Source organism: Typopeltis vanoorti, chromosome 9 (assembly GCF_054136105.1).
Source record: "Typopeltis vanoorti isolate ZY-2024b chromosome 9, IOZ_Tvanoo_1.0, whole genome shotgun sequence".
Taxonomy (NCBI): domain Eukaryota; kingdom Metazoa; phylum Arthropoda; class Arachnida; order Uropygi; family Thelyphonidae; genus Typopeltis; species Typopeltis vanoorti.
In genome coordinates this window covers 87012922-87028524 of record NC_143557.1, presented here as the reverse complement: position 1 = coordinate 87028524, position 15603 = coordinate 87012922, and the positions used below count along the sequence as shown (strand labels likewise).

The 15603-nt window shown below is 37.5% G+C and overlaps 1 protein-coding gene across 1 annotated transcript in view; it reads left to right on the top strand.

The window, feature by feature from the left end:
* Rs1 (Dead-box helicase Rs1) overlaps positions 1–15603 on the top strand; it is a 293164-nt gene that overhangs the window by 265265 nt on the left and 12296 nt on the right. The window contains exon 18 of the mRNA XM_090398602.1: positions 7119–7181. Coding sequence (XP_090254728.1) covers positions 7119–7181 — 63 coding nt within the window. The remainder of the gene's footprint in view (positions 1–7118; positions 7182–15603) is intronic.

Sequence of the window (15603 nt, the reverse complement as noted above, 5' to 3'; positions counted from 1 at the left end):
AAGGCAAAGTTAAAACCTCTAAAAGATTATTTTCTTTATGAAATATAACTTTAGAAGACAGATTAATTATGACATGGGTGGTCTAGTTGTTTTGTATATTTTTCTTTTTTCTCACTTTAGCCAGTTGAATTTTTTGTTTAAATTATATTTAACAATTTATAAACGATACAGCTTTATTGAATGTGTGTGTGTGTCTACAATTTTGAATGTTGACAAAGATCCACTGTGTCATTGGTGAACAGATTAACATCTAAACTAGCTAGGATTTCAGATGGCGAACAGAACAGATTAATTATGACTTCAATGGTCTAGATATTTTGTGTATTTTTTTTTTCCCCCACTTAAGTCAGTTGAATTTTTTTCTTAAATTATATTTAAAAATTTTTAAAAGATACAACTTTATTGGAGGTGAGCATGTCTGCAATTTCCTATAACTATGCTGGTAGCAATGCTGCTAGTTCCATGTGCATGGAGAACATAACCTGATCAATTTTTGAAAATTCTTATCTCGTTGCTGCAAATATTTCTTTTAAAATTGCTAATTCTCTTTGTTCTTTTATAGATCTTATCTGCTTTGGCGGAATGGAATGTATGTTTGTTTAACAAACGTCAGTATAATATCGTTATCCCTAGAACTCACTAGAAAAGTTAATCTGTTGTTCTTTTGTTCAGCATGAGATGTCTCTAGCTTAATCACTTTCTGCCACACCATGAGCTTCTAGATGATGATGAATATTTTTGTCATTTAGCAAATATTCATGTAATTTCCAGTATGGAAACCACATGTTTCGTAACATAAATATATTTATTAAAATAAACAGTATAACCCATCAAGTTTCATAAGTTGTCACATTGTCACTCAAGACACTACTTCATGCCTTTTATAGCTGCTAACTCTATATAAATCCAAAATCTTCCCACCGATCTAATATTGCTCAGTGCTATCCAGAAAAGGACAATCCAGCTAATTAACGCTCTCTCTCTCTCTCACACACACACAAGGCAGTGCTCTGTTGAATTAGCCATTATCGTTTTTCTCCACTTTCATTGAAAATCATAGATTCTTCCTTCCTTCTTACTGTCTTGCACATATTGCTCTGATATGCTGTGGGTCTTGCTGCCTTCTGGGTGTTGGTCAGATATATATAAAAAAAAATCTTTAATCTAAGAAGTCTGAAGAACATGGAATTTTTGCTAGCCACAGGTTTCTTGGAACACTACAACAGTTCCTTCCTGATAACGTCATACAAATTTGAGTGATCATTATTGAGGGCTGTGAAGCTTTATGCAATCAACCTGGTGTTTTTTCTTTTGATTCACAATGGTAGTTTAAAAAATATATTGAAAAATGAAAATTTGTTGATTTTGTCTTAACATTATTAATCTGTTAATATAATTTTTATGTATATACATATATGTGTAGAACCTATATAGCTCAGCTGGTATTGATGGTGCCCGTTGGTTGGAAAGACTTGGATTTGATTCTTGTCTACAGCTTGAAGGTCCCTATATCAGTTCCTTTAAATTGAAGATGAAATGGTCTCATACAGAGGTGGCATGGTTTTTCCACATAGAAACTGAAAACTATACAGAATATATGTCAGATCTGTCGAAAATATTAAGTGCTAACAAATTGCACTGAGTGGAGCATTAACATAATGAGTTTCATTGTGAATGCATTCCAGGCAGGCAATTACTGTATTGGTGCAAAAAAAATAAAATAATAATAATAATAATAAATAAAAATAAATAAATAAACAAGATTAGATAGATCCTTAAGAAGCATTATTACATCAGTAATGAAACAGTTTTACATGATTTAGGATGAAAATAATCTCCAAGTTCAGTACTGATATGCATTTCAAATAGACCACAATCATAGTTAAATAGGATTAGAAATGCAAATATAAAGATTTTTATTGTTTAGAAAAATACAGTCTAGTTTGCACATATTTTTTTTTTCTCTGCATGCATGTCTGTAGCATTGAACAGCATTTTCTAAAGTTTGCCCCACTTTAATGCTCTTTGCCCAACATTGGGATCCCATTCATAATTTCATTGCAAGCAATCTCTAATGTTCAAAAAACTTTCTCCAACTCATTGCATCTAATTTTTTTTATTCTTCATATGCATGTTGTTTTTTTCTCGAGGAGAGATCATTTAAATGCAAAGTAGTGCATTCGTGAATATGATATTATCCATAGTTTCAAAGCCAGTGAAATAATTTGCACAGTGGGGTAAAACATGCTGCCACAGAGATCTCTTATTTCTAGCTGTGACTTCAAGCAATGAAGCACTAATGTTTTCAGGTGCATTTCTGATTATACAATTTTTGCTACCCAACACGTCATTATTGGCTGCAATGTGTTGAATGGCAGAAAATATATTTTAACATTTTAATTCAAGTCAGAAATGCCTGGTGCATTTTCTAATAGCAACAAAATTATAAAATGCATGGCATTTTCTTTGTAGTTATTGTTCAACCATGAGACAAAAATAGTTTGTAAATCCTTCTGCAAACAATGTTGTTATTACCCTTGTCTTTTTATTTGATCATACAAAAGAGTGCTTTTTGAATAGGCCTTAAGAGCTCTTGGATTTTCAGCTCTGAACACAAATGTATGCTTCAATTTAAAATCACCAGATGCATTTCCACCTAATAAAAGTGTCAGACAGTTTTTTGGAATTTTGTATCCAAATTGTGACTTTTTGTTTTATACTAAATAAGTTCAGGAAGGCATTCCCCCCCCCCCCCCAAAAAAAAAAAAAAAAAACAGTCCAGTTTCATCCACTTTTATAATTTGTTTATCCTTATGACTGCTCATAATGCTCATGTGTAAATGTTTCATTAGAGTTTCCACTTCTCATTTAATCAAACAAGCATGCAAGCCAAAGTTTTATAATATGCTTCTCTTTTAAGCCTATTATAAAACTTTGGCTTGCATGCTCGTTTGATTTAATGGGATTCTCTTTTGTTTACAGTCCACAATCCATGTTGTTAAAAGACATTCCATGTTACATATTAGAGAGCTTCTGTGTCTAGTGATCATTTTTGACATATAAGATGTATTTCATGCTCGTTATACTGATTCTTCTTGACATTGGCTCATACCGATGATTTACTCATTTCTTTGCAGCACACAATTTTAAAACACAATGCACCATCTTCATATTTATTCTGTTCTTATTGTAAAAACGTTTCTTACATCCTTTACATTTCCTTTTCTCACTCATAATTGAATATAAAGAGATAATAAGTTGCACATAAAAATTTTTAAAGTGGCTATCTTTGTTCTGCAGTATTGTACTATATCACGGCTATTTACTGTATGAACAAGAACATTTGAGAACTTTTTGGATCCTTGGAAATGCAGAATTTTCGAGAATGTTTTCGTAATGCTCAAGACCATACTGCCTTAATTTTGTAATGCATTGCTACTCCCATGTAATGAATAACTGTTAATGTAAAATGAAGTCAATATAATTGTCTTTCTGACAAAATTACAATAAATGTACTGTAATGCATTTTATATACATCTTCAAGGCCCACCTTTCCTAATTAGGTTGTGGGGGCAACAGCTGCAAGAGGAACTTCCAATGGTCCCGATCCTCTGCCACCAAGCTCAGGTGTTCTGAGCTTGGTGGCAGAGAATCAAACGTGTCCACCCAAGGTTTTGGATATAATCTATCCAGCGAGTCCTTGGCCTTCTACGTGGCCTCCCACCCTCTGGCTTGGCAAAGAGGGCCTGCTGAGGGAGCCTCTCTTGCGGCATTCTGACCAGGTGCCCGTACTAACGTAGAAGCAGCGGTTGAGTATTGAGGGTTTCCCGAATTGTAGAGCTTCTGACTCTGTCAAGTCTTGTCAGCCCCACAACCCCTCGAAGGAACCTCATTTCAGCCGCTTGGATTCGTGTCCGCATTCTTTCAGTCATTACCCAACTCTCATGACTATAGGTGAGGATGGGGACATAGACTGTATTGAAGACAGCCAGCTTTGCCTTCTGGCTTAACTCCCGCTTCAATACTACCGAACGGCCAAGCTCCTGCAATATTGAGCTTGCTAAGCCAATTCGAGTATCTAGCTCTACGTCCCACTTTCCATCATTCGTGAATATGGACCCAAGGTACTTAAACTTCTCCACCTGCCTCATTGGGACTCCACTTACATGTAGAGTGCACTGGGATGGTTGTCTTGAGACCACAAATGTTTCAGTTTTGGCCATACTGATCTTCATTCCGGCATCTGCACAAACAGCTACAACCTATCCAGGGTCTGCTGGAGGTCATCTGTGGAAGAGCTAAGCAGAACTAGGTCATCTGCAAAAAACAGACATCCAATGCTACATCTTCCAATTCTGACACACTCACTGCCTTGGCTGTGCCTATCAATCCAGTCCATAAATATTATGAAAAGGAGGGGTGACAGAACACACCCTTGGCGGAGGCCAACGGAGACTGTAAAAGGTTCAGACTTTGTGCTGTTTACCCTGATACAAAACTCTGGGCATTCATACAGGGACTTGATGGCAGCTAATAGTTGGCCATCCACTCCATACTTCTGTACTACTTGCCGAAGCTTATCCCAAGAAACCAGGTCATATGCCTTCTCCAAGTCCACAAAACGTGTAGACATTCTTGGCATATTCCCAAGATTTCTCAAAGCCTTGCCTTAAAGTGAAGATTTGGTCAGTTGTGCTTCTACCAGGGTGAAAGCCACATTGTTCTTCCTGGAACTTTGACTCAACTATGCTCCTGCACCGTCTTTCCAAGCACCTAGCATACACTTTCCCAGGCAGGCTGAGTAGAGAGATGCCACGATAGTTACTGCAATCCTTCTGGTCTCCCTTCTTGAAGACTGGTATTATTATGCCTGTCTGCCATTGCTTTGGTGCTCGCCCAGGTATCCAAGCAGCCTGACACACTAGAGTCAGCCAGAGAACACAGTCTCGATTTAAGGCTTTTATCATTTCAGCCGAATTTCATCATCACCAGCAGCCTTGCCCGATTTTAGCGATTTTATTGCTAAATGGACCTCTTCTGCTGTGAGACTAGTCATTGTCCCAATCTGCACCTCTTGGATGTCCACAACTGCTGGGCCACCCGGGTTAAGAAGGCTCTCAAAGTATTCCCTCCATCTGTGGAGGATATCCTTCTTGGTTGTTAAAAGTGCACCATCAGAGACCTTAATTGCCCTTGCTGTGCACGATTTCCTCCCTCAAAGGCGGTGGATGGTCTGCCAGAATACTTTGTTTGCATTTGCATAGGATGAGTCTAATCTTTTTCCAAGGGATTCCCAAGCCTTCTGCTTTGCTGTCTTTACTGCCTCAGTAGCAGCTTTTCGTGCCTCAGCATACCGCAAACGCATCTCAGGTGACCTGACCCTAAGCCAAGTTAGGTAGGGCTCCTTTTTTGCCCAGACAGCTTTTTGGACTTCTTGGTTCCGCCAAGGTTTCCTTTTCTCACTGCCCGTTGCCACACTTAGCCGCTTTCTGCCACAGCATGAGAGTGCAGAGGCAATGACAGCTGTTCTGAACAGCTTCCACTCCTCCTCAACATCTGAAGTATACGCGGAAATCTCTTTGAACCTGGAGGAAATGTCATCTACAAAATTCTTCCTCGCAGCCTCATTTTCCAATGCCTCCCATTTCATGCGGTATAGCTGCTTAGGCCTACCAGTGTTGATGGTAGCATCTGGTTTCTGAAGCCGTAGAGTGCACACAGCAAGGTTGTGGTCAGTTGACAGTTCTGCCCCCTCTCCTCACACGAACGTCCAACACTGAGGAAAATAGGTTTGCTGAGACTATAAAGAAGTCAATCAGAGACCTTTGTTCTAGTGTATCCCTGTACCAGGTATACTTATGGACTTCTCAGTGCTGGAAGACGGTATTCATTATGGACAAACTGTTAGTACAGCAGAAGTCCAACAATTTCAACCCATTCACATTAAGTTCAAGGGCGCCGTTCCTCCCAACCACACCCCTCCATGTCTAGTCATCTGTTCCAACATGTGCATTGAAGTCACCCATTAGCAGGACTGATTCCATGTCTGCCACCCTGTCAAAAGCAGCATCCACTTCCTCGAGGAAGGCAGAGTATTCTGACTCCAGATTAGGTGCATAGGTTTGCACCACAGCCAAATCATGGTTTTTCATCTGAAGCCTTAACACACATACCCGTCCCCCCAATGGGATCCACTCAGCAACACAGTCTGACAGCTGGGGGCTTGTGAGTATCCCCACACCCGCCTGAGCAGACATTGTCGGGCTCACACCAGAGTAGTAGAGCTTCCACCCCTTATCCAGGTCGACAGTTCCAGAGCCTCTCCTCTTGGTCGAAGAAAGCCCGACTAAGTCTACCGGTAGCACTTGGCTTCCTTGACCAGTTCCAACTCCTTCCCTGTCAGAGAGAAGATGTTCCAGTTGCCTAAAGCCATAGTCTGATGCCATTGTCGTTGCCATTTCCGTCCTTTTGCAGAACCATTTCTTTGCACTGCCCCTAAACACCTCCCCAAAAGGATAGTGGACCCATTGATGGAGTTTCCTCTAGCAGAGTGCTGAGGAGTGGTGTGTAAGGGAGACTGTAACATATTTTTCGAATGGGTCCCTCTGCCTAAAACTCCAACGCGTCCCTTGGTAACCCACGCGATGGACGATGCGGTATGAATATTTTTTGATGGCCTGATCATGTTACAGTGTTTGATAATGTCCTGTTAGCACAAGACGAAATGACACAGCAAAATAGGAAAGATTCCCCTCGAATACTCTAATAGCATTCGGGGGAAGAAGCAAGGGAAGAAGAGGAGGGACCAGTCTACAGATAATATAATAGATGTATATTACATGAAGTAAGGCATGGTCCAGCATCAGACACCTCAGGTTTGCCACGCCTGTACTCACTAAAGTGAGCCCCTGAGGAAATGCATTTTACACTAATTATAAACCATATTATATGAGGTGTTTCTGTAATTGCTTTTTAGATATATGAACAAAATGTTACAACATTTCTTTGTAATTAAAAATTTCTTTATTGGTATACAGTATAAAATAAGTTGAGTTTTATTGTAGAATTTTAGTTCTTAAAATTTGGTAAATTGGTTATTTTTCTTCTTTCATTATTAGGGCAAAGGAACATTTGAAGAAATCTAAGAAGAAACCATTAAAAAAATTTAAATCAAAAGCCAGGTATGGAAGTTTTAGTTGTGATACAATGTATTTTACTTTCTAATTAGAGAATTATAAAGCCATTCTTAACTCATAAACTTGCCTCACAGTTTTGCATTGAAAACTTTAGTATTTACACATGCTTCTCAGTGTAATCTATAAACAAATGTAAAACTTAATTTCATTTATATTCTGTAGAAAGATTAGCTATTAACATCAAACGCCTTATTGTATACATGAGCATGCATATGTGCATGATACACACAGTGTTTCTGGACATTAAAATGATATCTTTGGATGTCTCCCTCTAATCATATCCAGTGTTCATGTATTCATGTCTATTATTCATATCTCTGGTATTTGCAGTGTTTCCAGAAAAACGAGTAGTTCCTATTAGTTCAGTCAGATTAAGAAAAATAGTGGAAATTGTTTGAATATAGAACAAAAGAGTAAAAGTCTTCATTTTATTTTTATCTCAATGTCACAAACTATGAAAAGGAAGATAATAAATATCTTTCATCATATTCTATGATGAAGTGATAACTTTGTAAAATCCATAAGATAAAAGAGCATGTTCACTTTTATCGATCTAATTTTTAGTTTAATTAAAAGAAGGGGTGCTTAAGGGTCAAAGCTGTATAACTGAGAGGAGACCTCCACATAGCCTTTAAAGGAATGCGGAGAACCGATCAGGGCTTCTGACCTAATGTCCAATCCTCACCTTCTCGTGGTGCACCCTGTTGGGTATCTACTTTGATACTGAACGAACGAGGATGGGCTGGCAATTTGGGATTTAGCCGACCAAATTGTATTCTTATTGGTTAAACCAAAATAAAAAATGATGGTACAACATGACAAAATTTCATGCCGGCTGGGGCGTCGCCCGGTTAAACAAGGCCCCCGTTGTTTTCGCCAGGGAACCAGGGCGAACAGCGAAAAGTCAGCTACTGGAACAAATCTGAAAACCAACCCCAACTCAACATCACCAGAGTTAAAGATCGGTACTATCAACGTAAGAAGCCTGAATGGCAAAGAAATGGAGCTAGCTGAGGAATTAGATAAGTACCAGATCGACATAATAGGGGTGACTGAAACAAAAAAGACCAAAACTGGTGAGATCTTTCTGAGCAATAAATACAAAATGTTATATTCAGGCAATGACAATCAAGGAAAAGAAGGAGTAGCCATAGTATTCAACACAAAATACGAGGCTAATCTTCTTGAATGGCAGTCAGTCTCAAGTAGAGTAATGTGGGCAAATATGAGAATGGGGAACTGGACAATGAGACTTATTTGTGCCTATGGTCCCACAGAAGGTTCTACTAAGGTAGAAGTGGAGGAATTTTTTGATGCTTTAGAAAAAGCAACTGACACAATGAAAAAGGAAAAGTTGGTCCTTGTTGGGGATCTAAATAGTAGAGTAGGAAATGATTGTGAGACATACAAAAATATTTTGGGAAAATTTGGAGAAAAGAGCAAAGCTAATCATAATAGCAAATATCTGTTGGATTTCTGCTCAGGACATGGACTGGTTATTACTAACACCATGTTTCAACATAAAAATGTGCACAAATTCACATGGAGAGAAGAGGCAAGGAATAAGAAAAGTCTCATTGACTATGTTATTGTTGATAGTGATGTTTACTCCCTGGTGCAGGACACCAGAGTGTACAGAGGATTTGAAATTGGAAGTGATCACTATTTAGTGTTGAGCAGGATAAAATTGAATTTCATATTGAAAAGAATAACATGTAAGAAAGTTTTAAAGCGAATAAAAGTTGAGCAGCTCTCAGATGTGAACTGTAGACTAAAATACAGAAATATTATTGAAAAGAAAATGAAAGAGTTTGATAACAGGAATCAAACCTTGGAGATTCAGTGGCAAACTCTGAAAGAAACATTGATTGATTCTGCCAGAGAGGCATGTGGTGAGGTTGTTTGTAAGGATAAAAAAATCAGAACTCCCTGGTGGACACAGGAAGTTAAAGAGGCAGTGAAGGAAAAGAAGAAAGCATATCAAAAGTTCCTGGCAAATAAGTCAGCTTTTACTCTTACAGAATACAGAGACAAATGTAAGAAAGCTAAACAGTGTGTAAAACTAGCTAAACAAAAGTCATGGGAGGACTTTGGCAAGAATATAGAAAATAAATATCAAGAAGGTGGCAAAATATTCTGGAGGTTGTTGAAGAAGCTTAGGAATGGAGGAAAGAGTGCTGTAAAAGGAATTAGAGATGATAAAGGTGAAATGAAAACAGGAGAAAAAGATATCCTTGAAGTATGGAGTAATTACTTTGAAAAACTGCTAAATGAAACAAGCAGTGATGACAGCACAGTGATAAAAAACACTGACCAGGCATGCAGTCAGGAATACATATCCATACTTGAAGTAGAAAAAGCCATCAAAGGCTTGAAATGTGGAAAGGCAGCAGGAGTAGATGATATTCGACCAGAAATGCTGAAGTATGGTGGTATAAGAGTCTTACAGTGGCTGCACTGCATAGTTCAGAAAGCCTGGACAGAGGGACGAATTCCCGATGATTGGAGTAGAGCTCTCATAGTACCCATATATAAAAAGGGAAATAAAACTGAATGTGAGAATTACAGAGGTATTTCCCTACTGAGTGTTCCTGGCAAGATCTATGCAAGTATACTTGAGAAACGGTTGAGAAGAATTGTGGAAGAAAAGCTTGGTGAAGAACAAGCTGGATTCAGGCCAAATAGAGGCTGTCAGGATCAGATCTTCACTTTACGACAAATAGTCGAGAAAGCATGGGAATATAACAAAGATCTGTATTTAAGTTTTGTCGATTTGGAAAAGGCATATGACAAGGTGCCAAGAGAGAAGCTATTCAATACGCTGCAGTTATATGGTGTCAATGGGGCATTATATCAAGCAATACTTAGTCTTTATTTGAGTTGTGAGTCAGCAGTTAGAATTGAAGGAAGTACAGGAAGATGGTTTAATGTTAAATCTGGTGTGAGACAAGGATGTACATTATCCCCTCTGTTATTTATTATCTATATGGATCACATTATGAAGGAATGTGGTATTAAACCTGATATCAAAATTGGAGATGTTAATGTCAGCTCTTTGCTTTATGCGGATGATGTTATACTTCTAAATAAATCCGCTACAAGTCTGCAAGATTCTCTGACTAAATTGAATAACTGTTGTAATAGATATGGTATGAAGGTCAGCAATAAAAAGACAAAGACAATGAAAATAGGCAGAATCATTGAAAATGTCAACTGTGTTGTGAATGGAGAACCTGTGGAACAAGTAAAACATTTCAGCTACTTAGGCACAATTTTTACTGAAGATGGTAAACTAAATATAGAAATAGACAACAGAATCAGCAAAGCTGGTATCGTGGGAAGTCAATTGAATAAATTCTTATGGAATAAGAAAGAAATTAGTCGGAACACTAAATTAGCTGTATACAAGACTGTGTTCAAACCAATTTTAACTTATGGATCTGAGAGCTGGGTCGGAAGTAAAACACTTGACCAAAGACTAGAGACCGTAGATATGAGAGTCCTGAGAAAGATTAGAGGCGTGAACAGATGGCATCAATGGCAATATCATATTAAAAATGAGGGTATTAGGAAAGAACTTGACATTGTCAGCATCCAGGAATGCGTTAGCAGAGCTAATCTCAGATGGTATGGTCACTTAAATAGAATGGGAGAGGAAAGATTAGCAAAACAAGTGTTCTCTGCCAGGTTGGCAGGAAAACGACTCAGAAGAAGACCAAGATATAGGTGGATTGATACGGTACAAAGTGCCTTAGACGATAGAAATATAAGATCTGATAATGTTGGAGTCTTGACAAGTAACAGACTGATTTGGAGGAAAATTGTAGATAGGAAGTTAGTAATGATGTAATTTTTTCATGTAGTACTGTCATATCCTGTACACCCCTTGAGGGTACATGGCAGGAATTTGATGATGATGATGATGATGATTAAAAGAATTAGATACAAATATTTTGGTTTATATCTCAAACTATCTTTGCTGTCACTGAATGTATAATAGAAAATTCAAAAACATTATAAGCATATGGAGAATGGATCTTCTCATATATAATCTTGAAGGCTCCAGGATTAAAAATTATTGCACTATTAGGATCTTGCGTGTGTGTACCTAGTCTGGCCATAAATACTGTTACAACTTGAACAGTGCATAAACCTTTAATCTATCAGTAAATCATTTACAGCTTTCAGCACATACAAACCACATGCATGATATGTATATAGCAACCTTCAATGTTCGAAATGTCATTCTTTTGCCTTCATGCAAGTCTATAAGGCCACATATCGATGGCAGCATGCACAACGTCTAATGGAAATGCTGCCACTGTTTGCTCCAAATCCACCTTCAGGCTGGCGATGCTGAAGTGTTGTTTCTTGCATGCTACTCTTTCAAGCTCTGACCACAATTTGAAGTCCAGTGGATTCAGATCAGGACTTCCAGGTGGGCAACCAGATGGTGATATGTAGTCGGGCACATTCACCTCCACCCACTGTTGTGTGGTCTTTATCTTGTGTGTAGGGGCTGAGTTGTGTCTACCATTAAACAAGATGTTGTTCAGGGGAGCATACTACAAGTTCCAGCACAGTGTCTTGATACACTTGAGCAGAGGTTTTGATTCCTTTTTCACAGAAATGCAACTTGGACCCCCCCCCCTCGATATTTCACCACTCACCAAACTGATGCGGGGGGGGGGGGGTTCTCCAAATCCAGGGTGCTATTGCACATTCTGTGCAACCGTCTAGGGCATATACCTGATCGCTTTGGCAGTTAAATGACTCTTCAATGATGAAAATTTCATCTGTGAAGAGGATATCTCTGTGTCTATTGTTTGCATACCATCGGAGAAGTGCCTTTGATTTGATCACCCTCTGCCACATTAGTTGTGTTAGGAAGTGTCCAGTAGAACATCGATAGGCTTTCAACTCCATGTCATCAGTGTTAGTACACACGACATTGTTCTCTGCAAAGGATTTATCTCTCACATAATTTTCTGCGTTCTCACAGGATTATGGCAGAGGCATGCCTTCACAGCCCTCACAAGCTGTTGCGTTCTAACAGAGCATGGTAAACATGTTCTTTGCTGGTCAGATCCATGTTCTGTATTGTTATAATGGTTAATAGTCTGATACACAAACATCCTACTGATCCTGAGTGTTTTTAGTGTGTTGAAAATAACAAGTGACTGCATTCCAACCTTGTGAAGTGCTATTACAGCTACACAATTCTCATAATCTGCCCACTGCATATTAATTCATACAGCTAGCTAACTCTCTCTCTCTCTCTCCCTTCCCCCCCCCCCTGATAAACCACAGCATTTGTGTGTTTATCAGTAGAGAGAGAGAATTGGCTAGCTGTACGAGTACCACTAATGGAACCTGGCTTGCACAATTCTGTGAGCAGCTTGATGATGTACAGAAGTTGTAACAATGTTTATGAAACACACACACACACACACAGTGTTTAAGACTGTGTGTGTGTGTGTGTGTGTGTGTGTTTATTATTAAAAAGAAGAAACAGAAATTATTGTCATTAAAAATTGTGTTTCTTCTTTTTAATTATCTTTTCAAAGAAACTGCTGAATTTCTTCTTCCATGTTAAGCAAGGTTGGACTTATGTTTATTCAGAAATATGTTTTCTAATGGAAGAACTAGTTGTCCGAAATGGAATAAGTTAGAGTTATAGATTGTATGGGCTCTTGATACTGATGATTTGATAATACCATATTCTGCAAAAGATGGCAAGCAAGCTAATGGATGTAGCGGCCAGAGAAAGTAGGTTTGTGGTAGACAGAAGTAATGAGAGAACCATTTACTTATTTTATAAGGACATCAAGAAAGGATAATAAAGTTTGCTTAATTATATGGTGAATTGATCCTAGAATGTAAGTTAGTCATTTTTTTGTAGGAAGTCTTCTAGTTCTTGATGTGAATTCTTCCAGATAATAAAAATATCCATATAAAGATCTAGAGAGAGAAGATTTGGAATTTCTTCTTCTTAAGTAGCTTCTCCACTTTGGAGGTTAGCAATCATGGTATGCCAGAGTGTCCATGGCTCTGCCATTCTTTTAATCTCGTAATAGCCCTTGTTACCCATTGATTTCTTTACATCATCAAGCCGAGAAGTTCATGGTCTACCAGGAAATCTTCTTCCCTCTAATTTGGGATTTAGGACAGATATTTCCTCCTCTAAATGTTCTATCAGTTCCTTCTATTTGTCTATAGAGTTGACCATTCCATTGAATATATTAAGCATTGATAATGAAAACTTAAAAAGATCTACAGTGCCTGATTGGAAATTAAAAGACAGAAATTCTAGGGTGTCATTAAGCTAAACATTGATGAAGAGTGAGTCAATGTCAAAGCTGATATAGTTGATCAGTGGTCACCTTCTTATACTGGAAGAAGTCAACAGTATTTTTTTTTAAAAAGAAATGGAAATGACCAGTAAGAGGAATCAAGGGGTTGAAAAGAAACTTAGAAATTTTATATGTAAAACTTCCTATTGAGTCAACAGGTCTAAGAAGGATATTTAAATTTATGTAGTTTGGGCAGACCACATATCATGGGTGACCTGGATTATAGGTTCTAAGTTTTTTGAACAGCATCTTGATCAGGAGAAATGACATACAACAAAGTATTGAGCTTAATAAGTGGGATTGTTGGCAGGGTCCTTGCCAATGGTAACATAAATATTATGATTTCAAAGGAGAACATTTACATGTTTGTATGCAGTAGAGCCTAGAACAATCATAACATTACCTTTATCTGCTCTTGTAATCACAAAAATTTATTTTTTAAACTATGGGAAGCTTTTAATTCTGAAAGAGGAATATTAAGCTTTGGTGTTTTAGAACCATAGATAACTTTTGTAATCTCAAAGTATAGTTTATTTCTAAGAAAGATAAGACATGTTGCTTTCAATATTATATTGAAAATCCAATAAGAGAAACATTTTGAAACTATTGCAAACTGAAATTCACCCCCACTTAAAAGTTTCCCTTGGACTAAAAGATTAAATTCATCCTGTTAGAAGCCTATTAGAGACTGACAATCCATTTGTTATAAGGAAGTTTGCTTATCTTCTTTGAAGGTTTTCAGATTTATTATTGAGATCACAAATAAGCTTTTGATAAGCTAATTTCCATAATGCTCTGAAATTCCTATAACTAAATTAGATAGGGTCCTATCATAATTTATGCTCGCACGTAGACCTACACTTTTTACTGTATAGGAATTCAGAACCGAAATTATATAATAGAATGACTTGTTTTAAGATAGATATTGTGCACACCTGAGGATTTCACTGTTTATTTAATTCTAGTGACATTGGAATCATGTTGGCATTCTTGGACTTTTTAAAGACGATATTCTTTGTAGCATATAGCTGCAAAGAATAGCATGGGTTTATTTCTGTATGTGAGTTCTTACTAACTTCTTTAAAATCTTCACCACCACTCCAGAGGTCAGTAGTTAAACATCAATTTTTGCATCATCCTTGTATAACAGAACTATCATATGTTCTTTTCATTCCTGTGGGATCTTTCCTGAGCTGAGACTGAAGTTATACAAACATGTCAAGGGCCAAACCATTTCAGCTGAACATTCCTTTAGCACACATGCTGATATCCCATCTGGTCCTATTCCTAAATTGATAACCAGGTTATGCAAGAGCTCTTGAACTCCTCATTCTTATGCACTTTTCTCTCTTCATCCAGTGTAGTAGTAGTAGCAGCATTGTGCACCATGCAGTGGGTGCCTGTACATAAACACTGCAGCACCCTCCAAGGAAAAAATGAAAAATTTAAATTTTGTTTGTGTGTTTATAAATAATAACAATGCTTACAACATTATATAAATGCAATACAACATGTTAAAGGTTACAGCTATTACAGTTTCGACAGTGATTGAATAGTTAATAATTGGAATTGTCCGATTAATGCTTTAGATTATGAAACAAACACTGCAAACGGAATTATCACTTTGACCAATCGCGGTCAGACTCGCCAATATTCGTTTGCGCTTGTGGTTGCACATTACAAGTCATTCCGACACTGCTCATTTGGGCAGTGTATCGTATGCTTGTGTGCATTATTTCTGTGAGATACGAAACTTTTATTATTGGTGTTTGTTCGTGGTGAGGGTGAAATATTTTTAATAAAGCAATTTTTTAATATGTAAATTTATTTATTAATAAATTGGTTACTGATTAGGAAAAAAATAATTTATTTTTTATTTTTTTATTTTGTATATGCAGCACCCCCACTTAAAATTTTCACCGGCTTCCATTGGCACCATGTCACATACATCTAGTTGATAGATAGCAAAGTGAGCATTCATTATTTGAACCATCTAATATGCTTCTGACATAAGGGTATCATTTGCACTTACTAAAGTTATTCTTCAACATTCA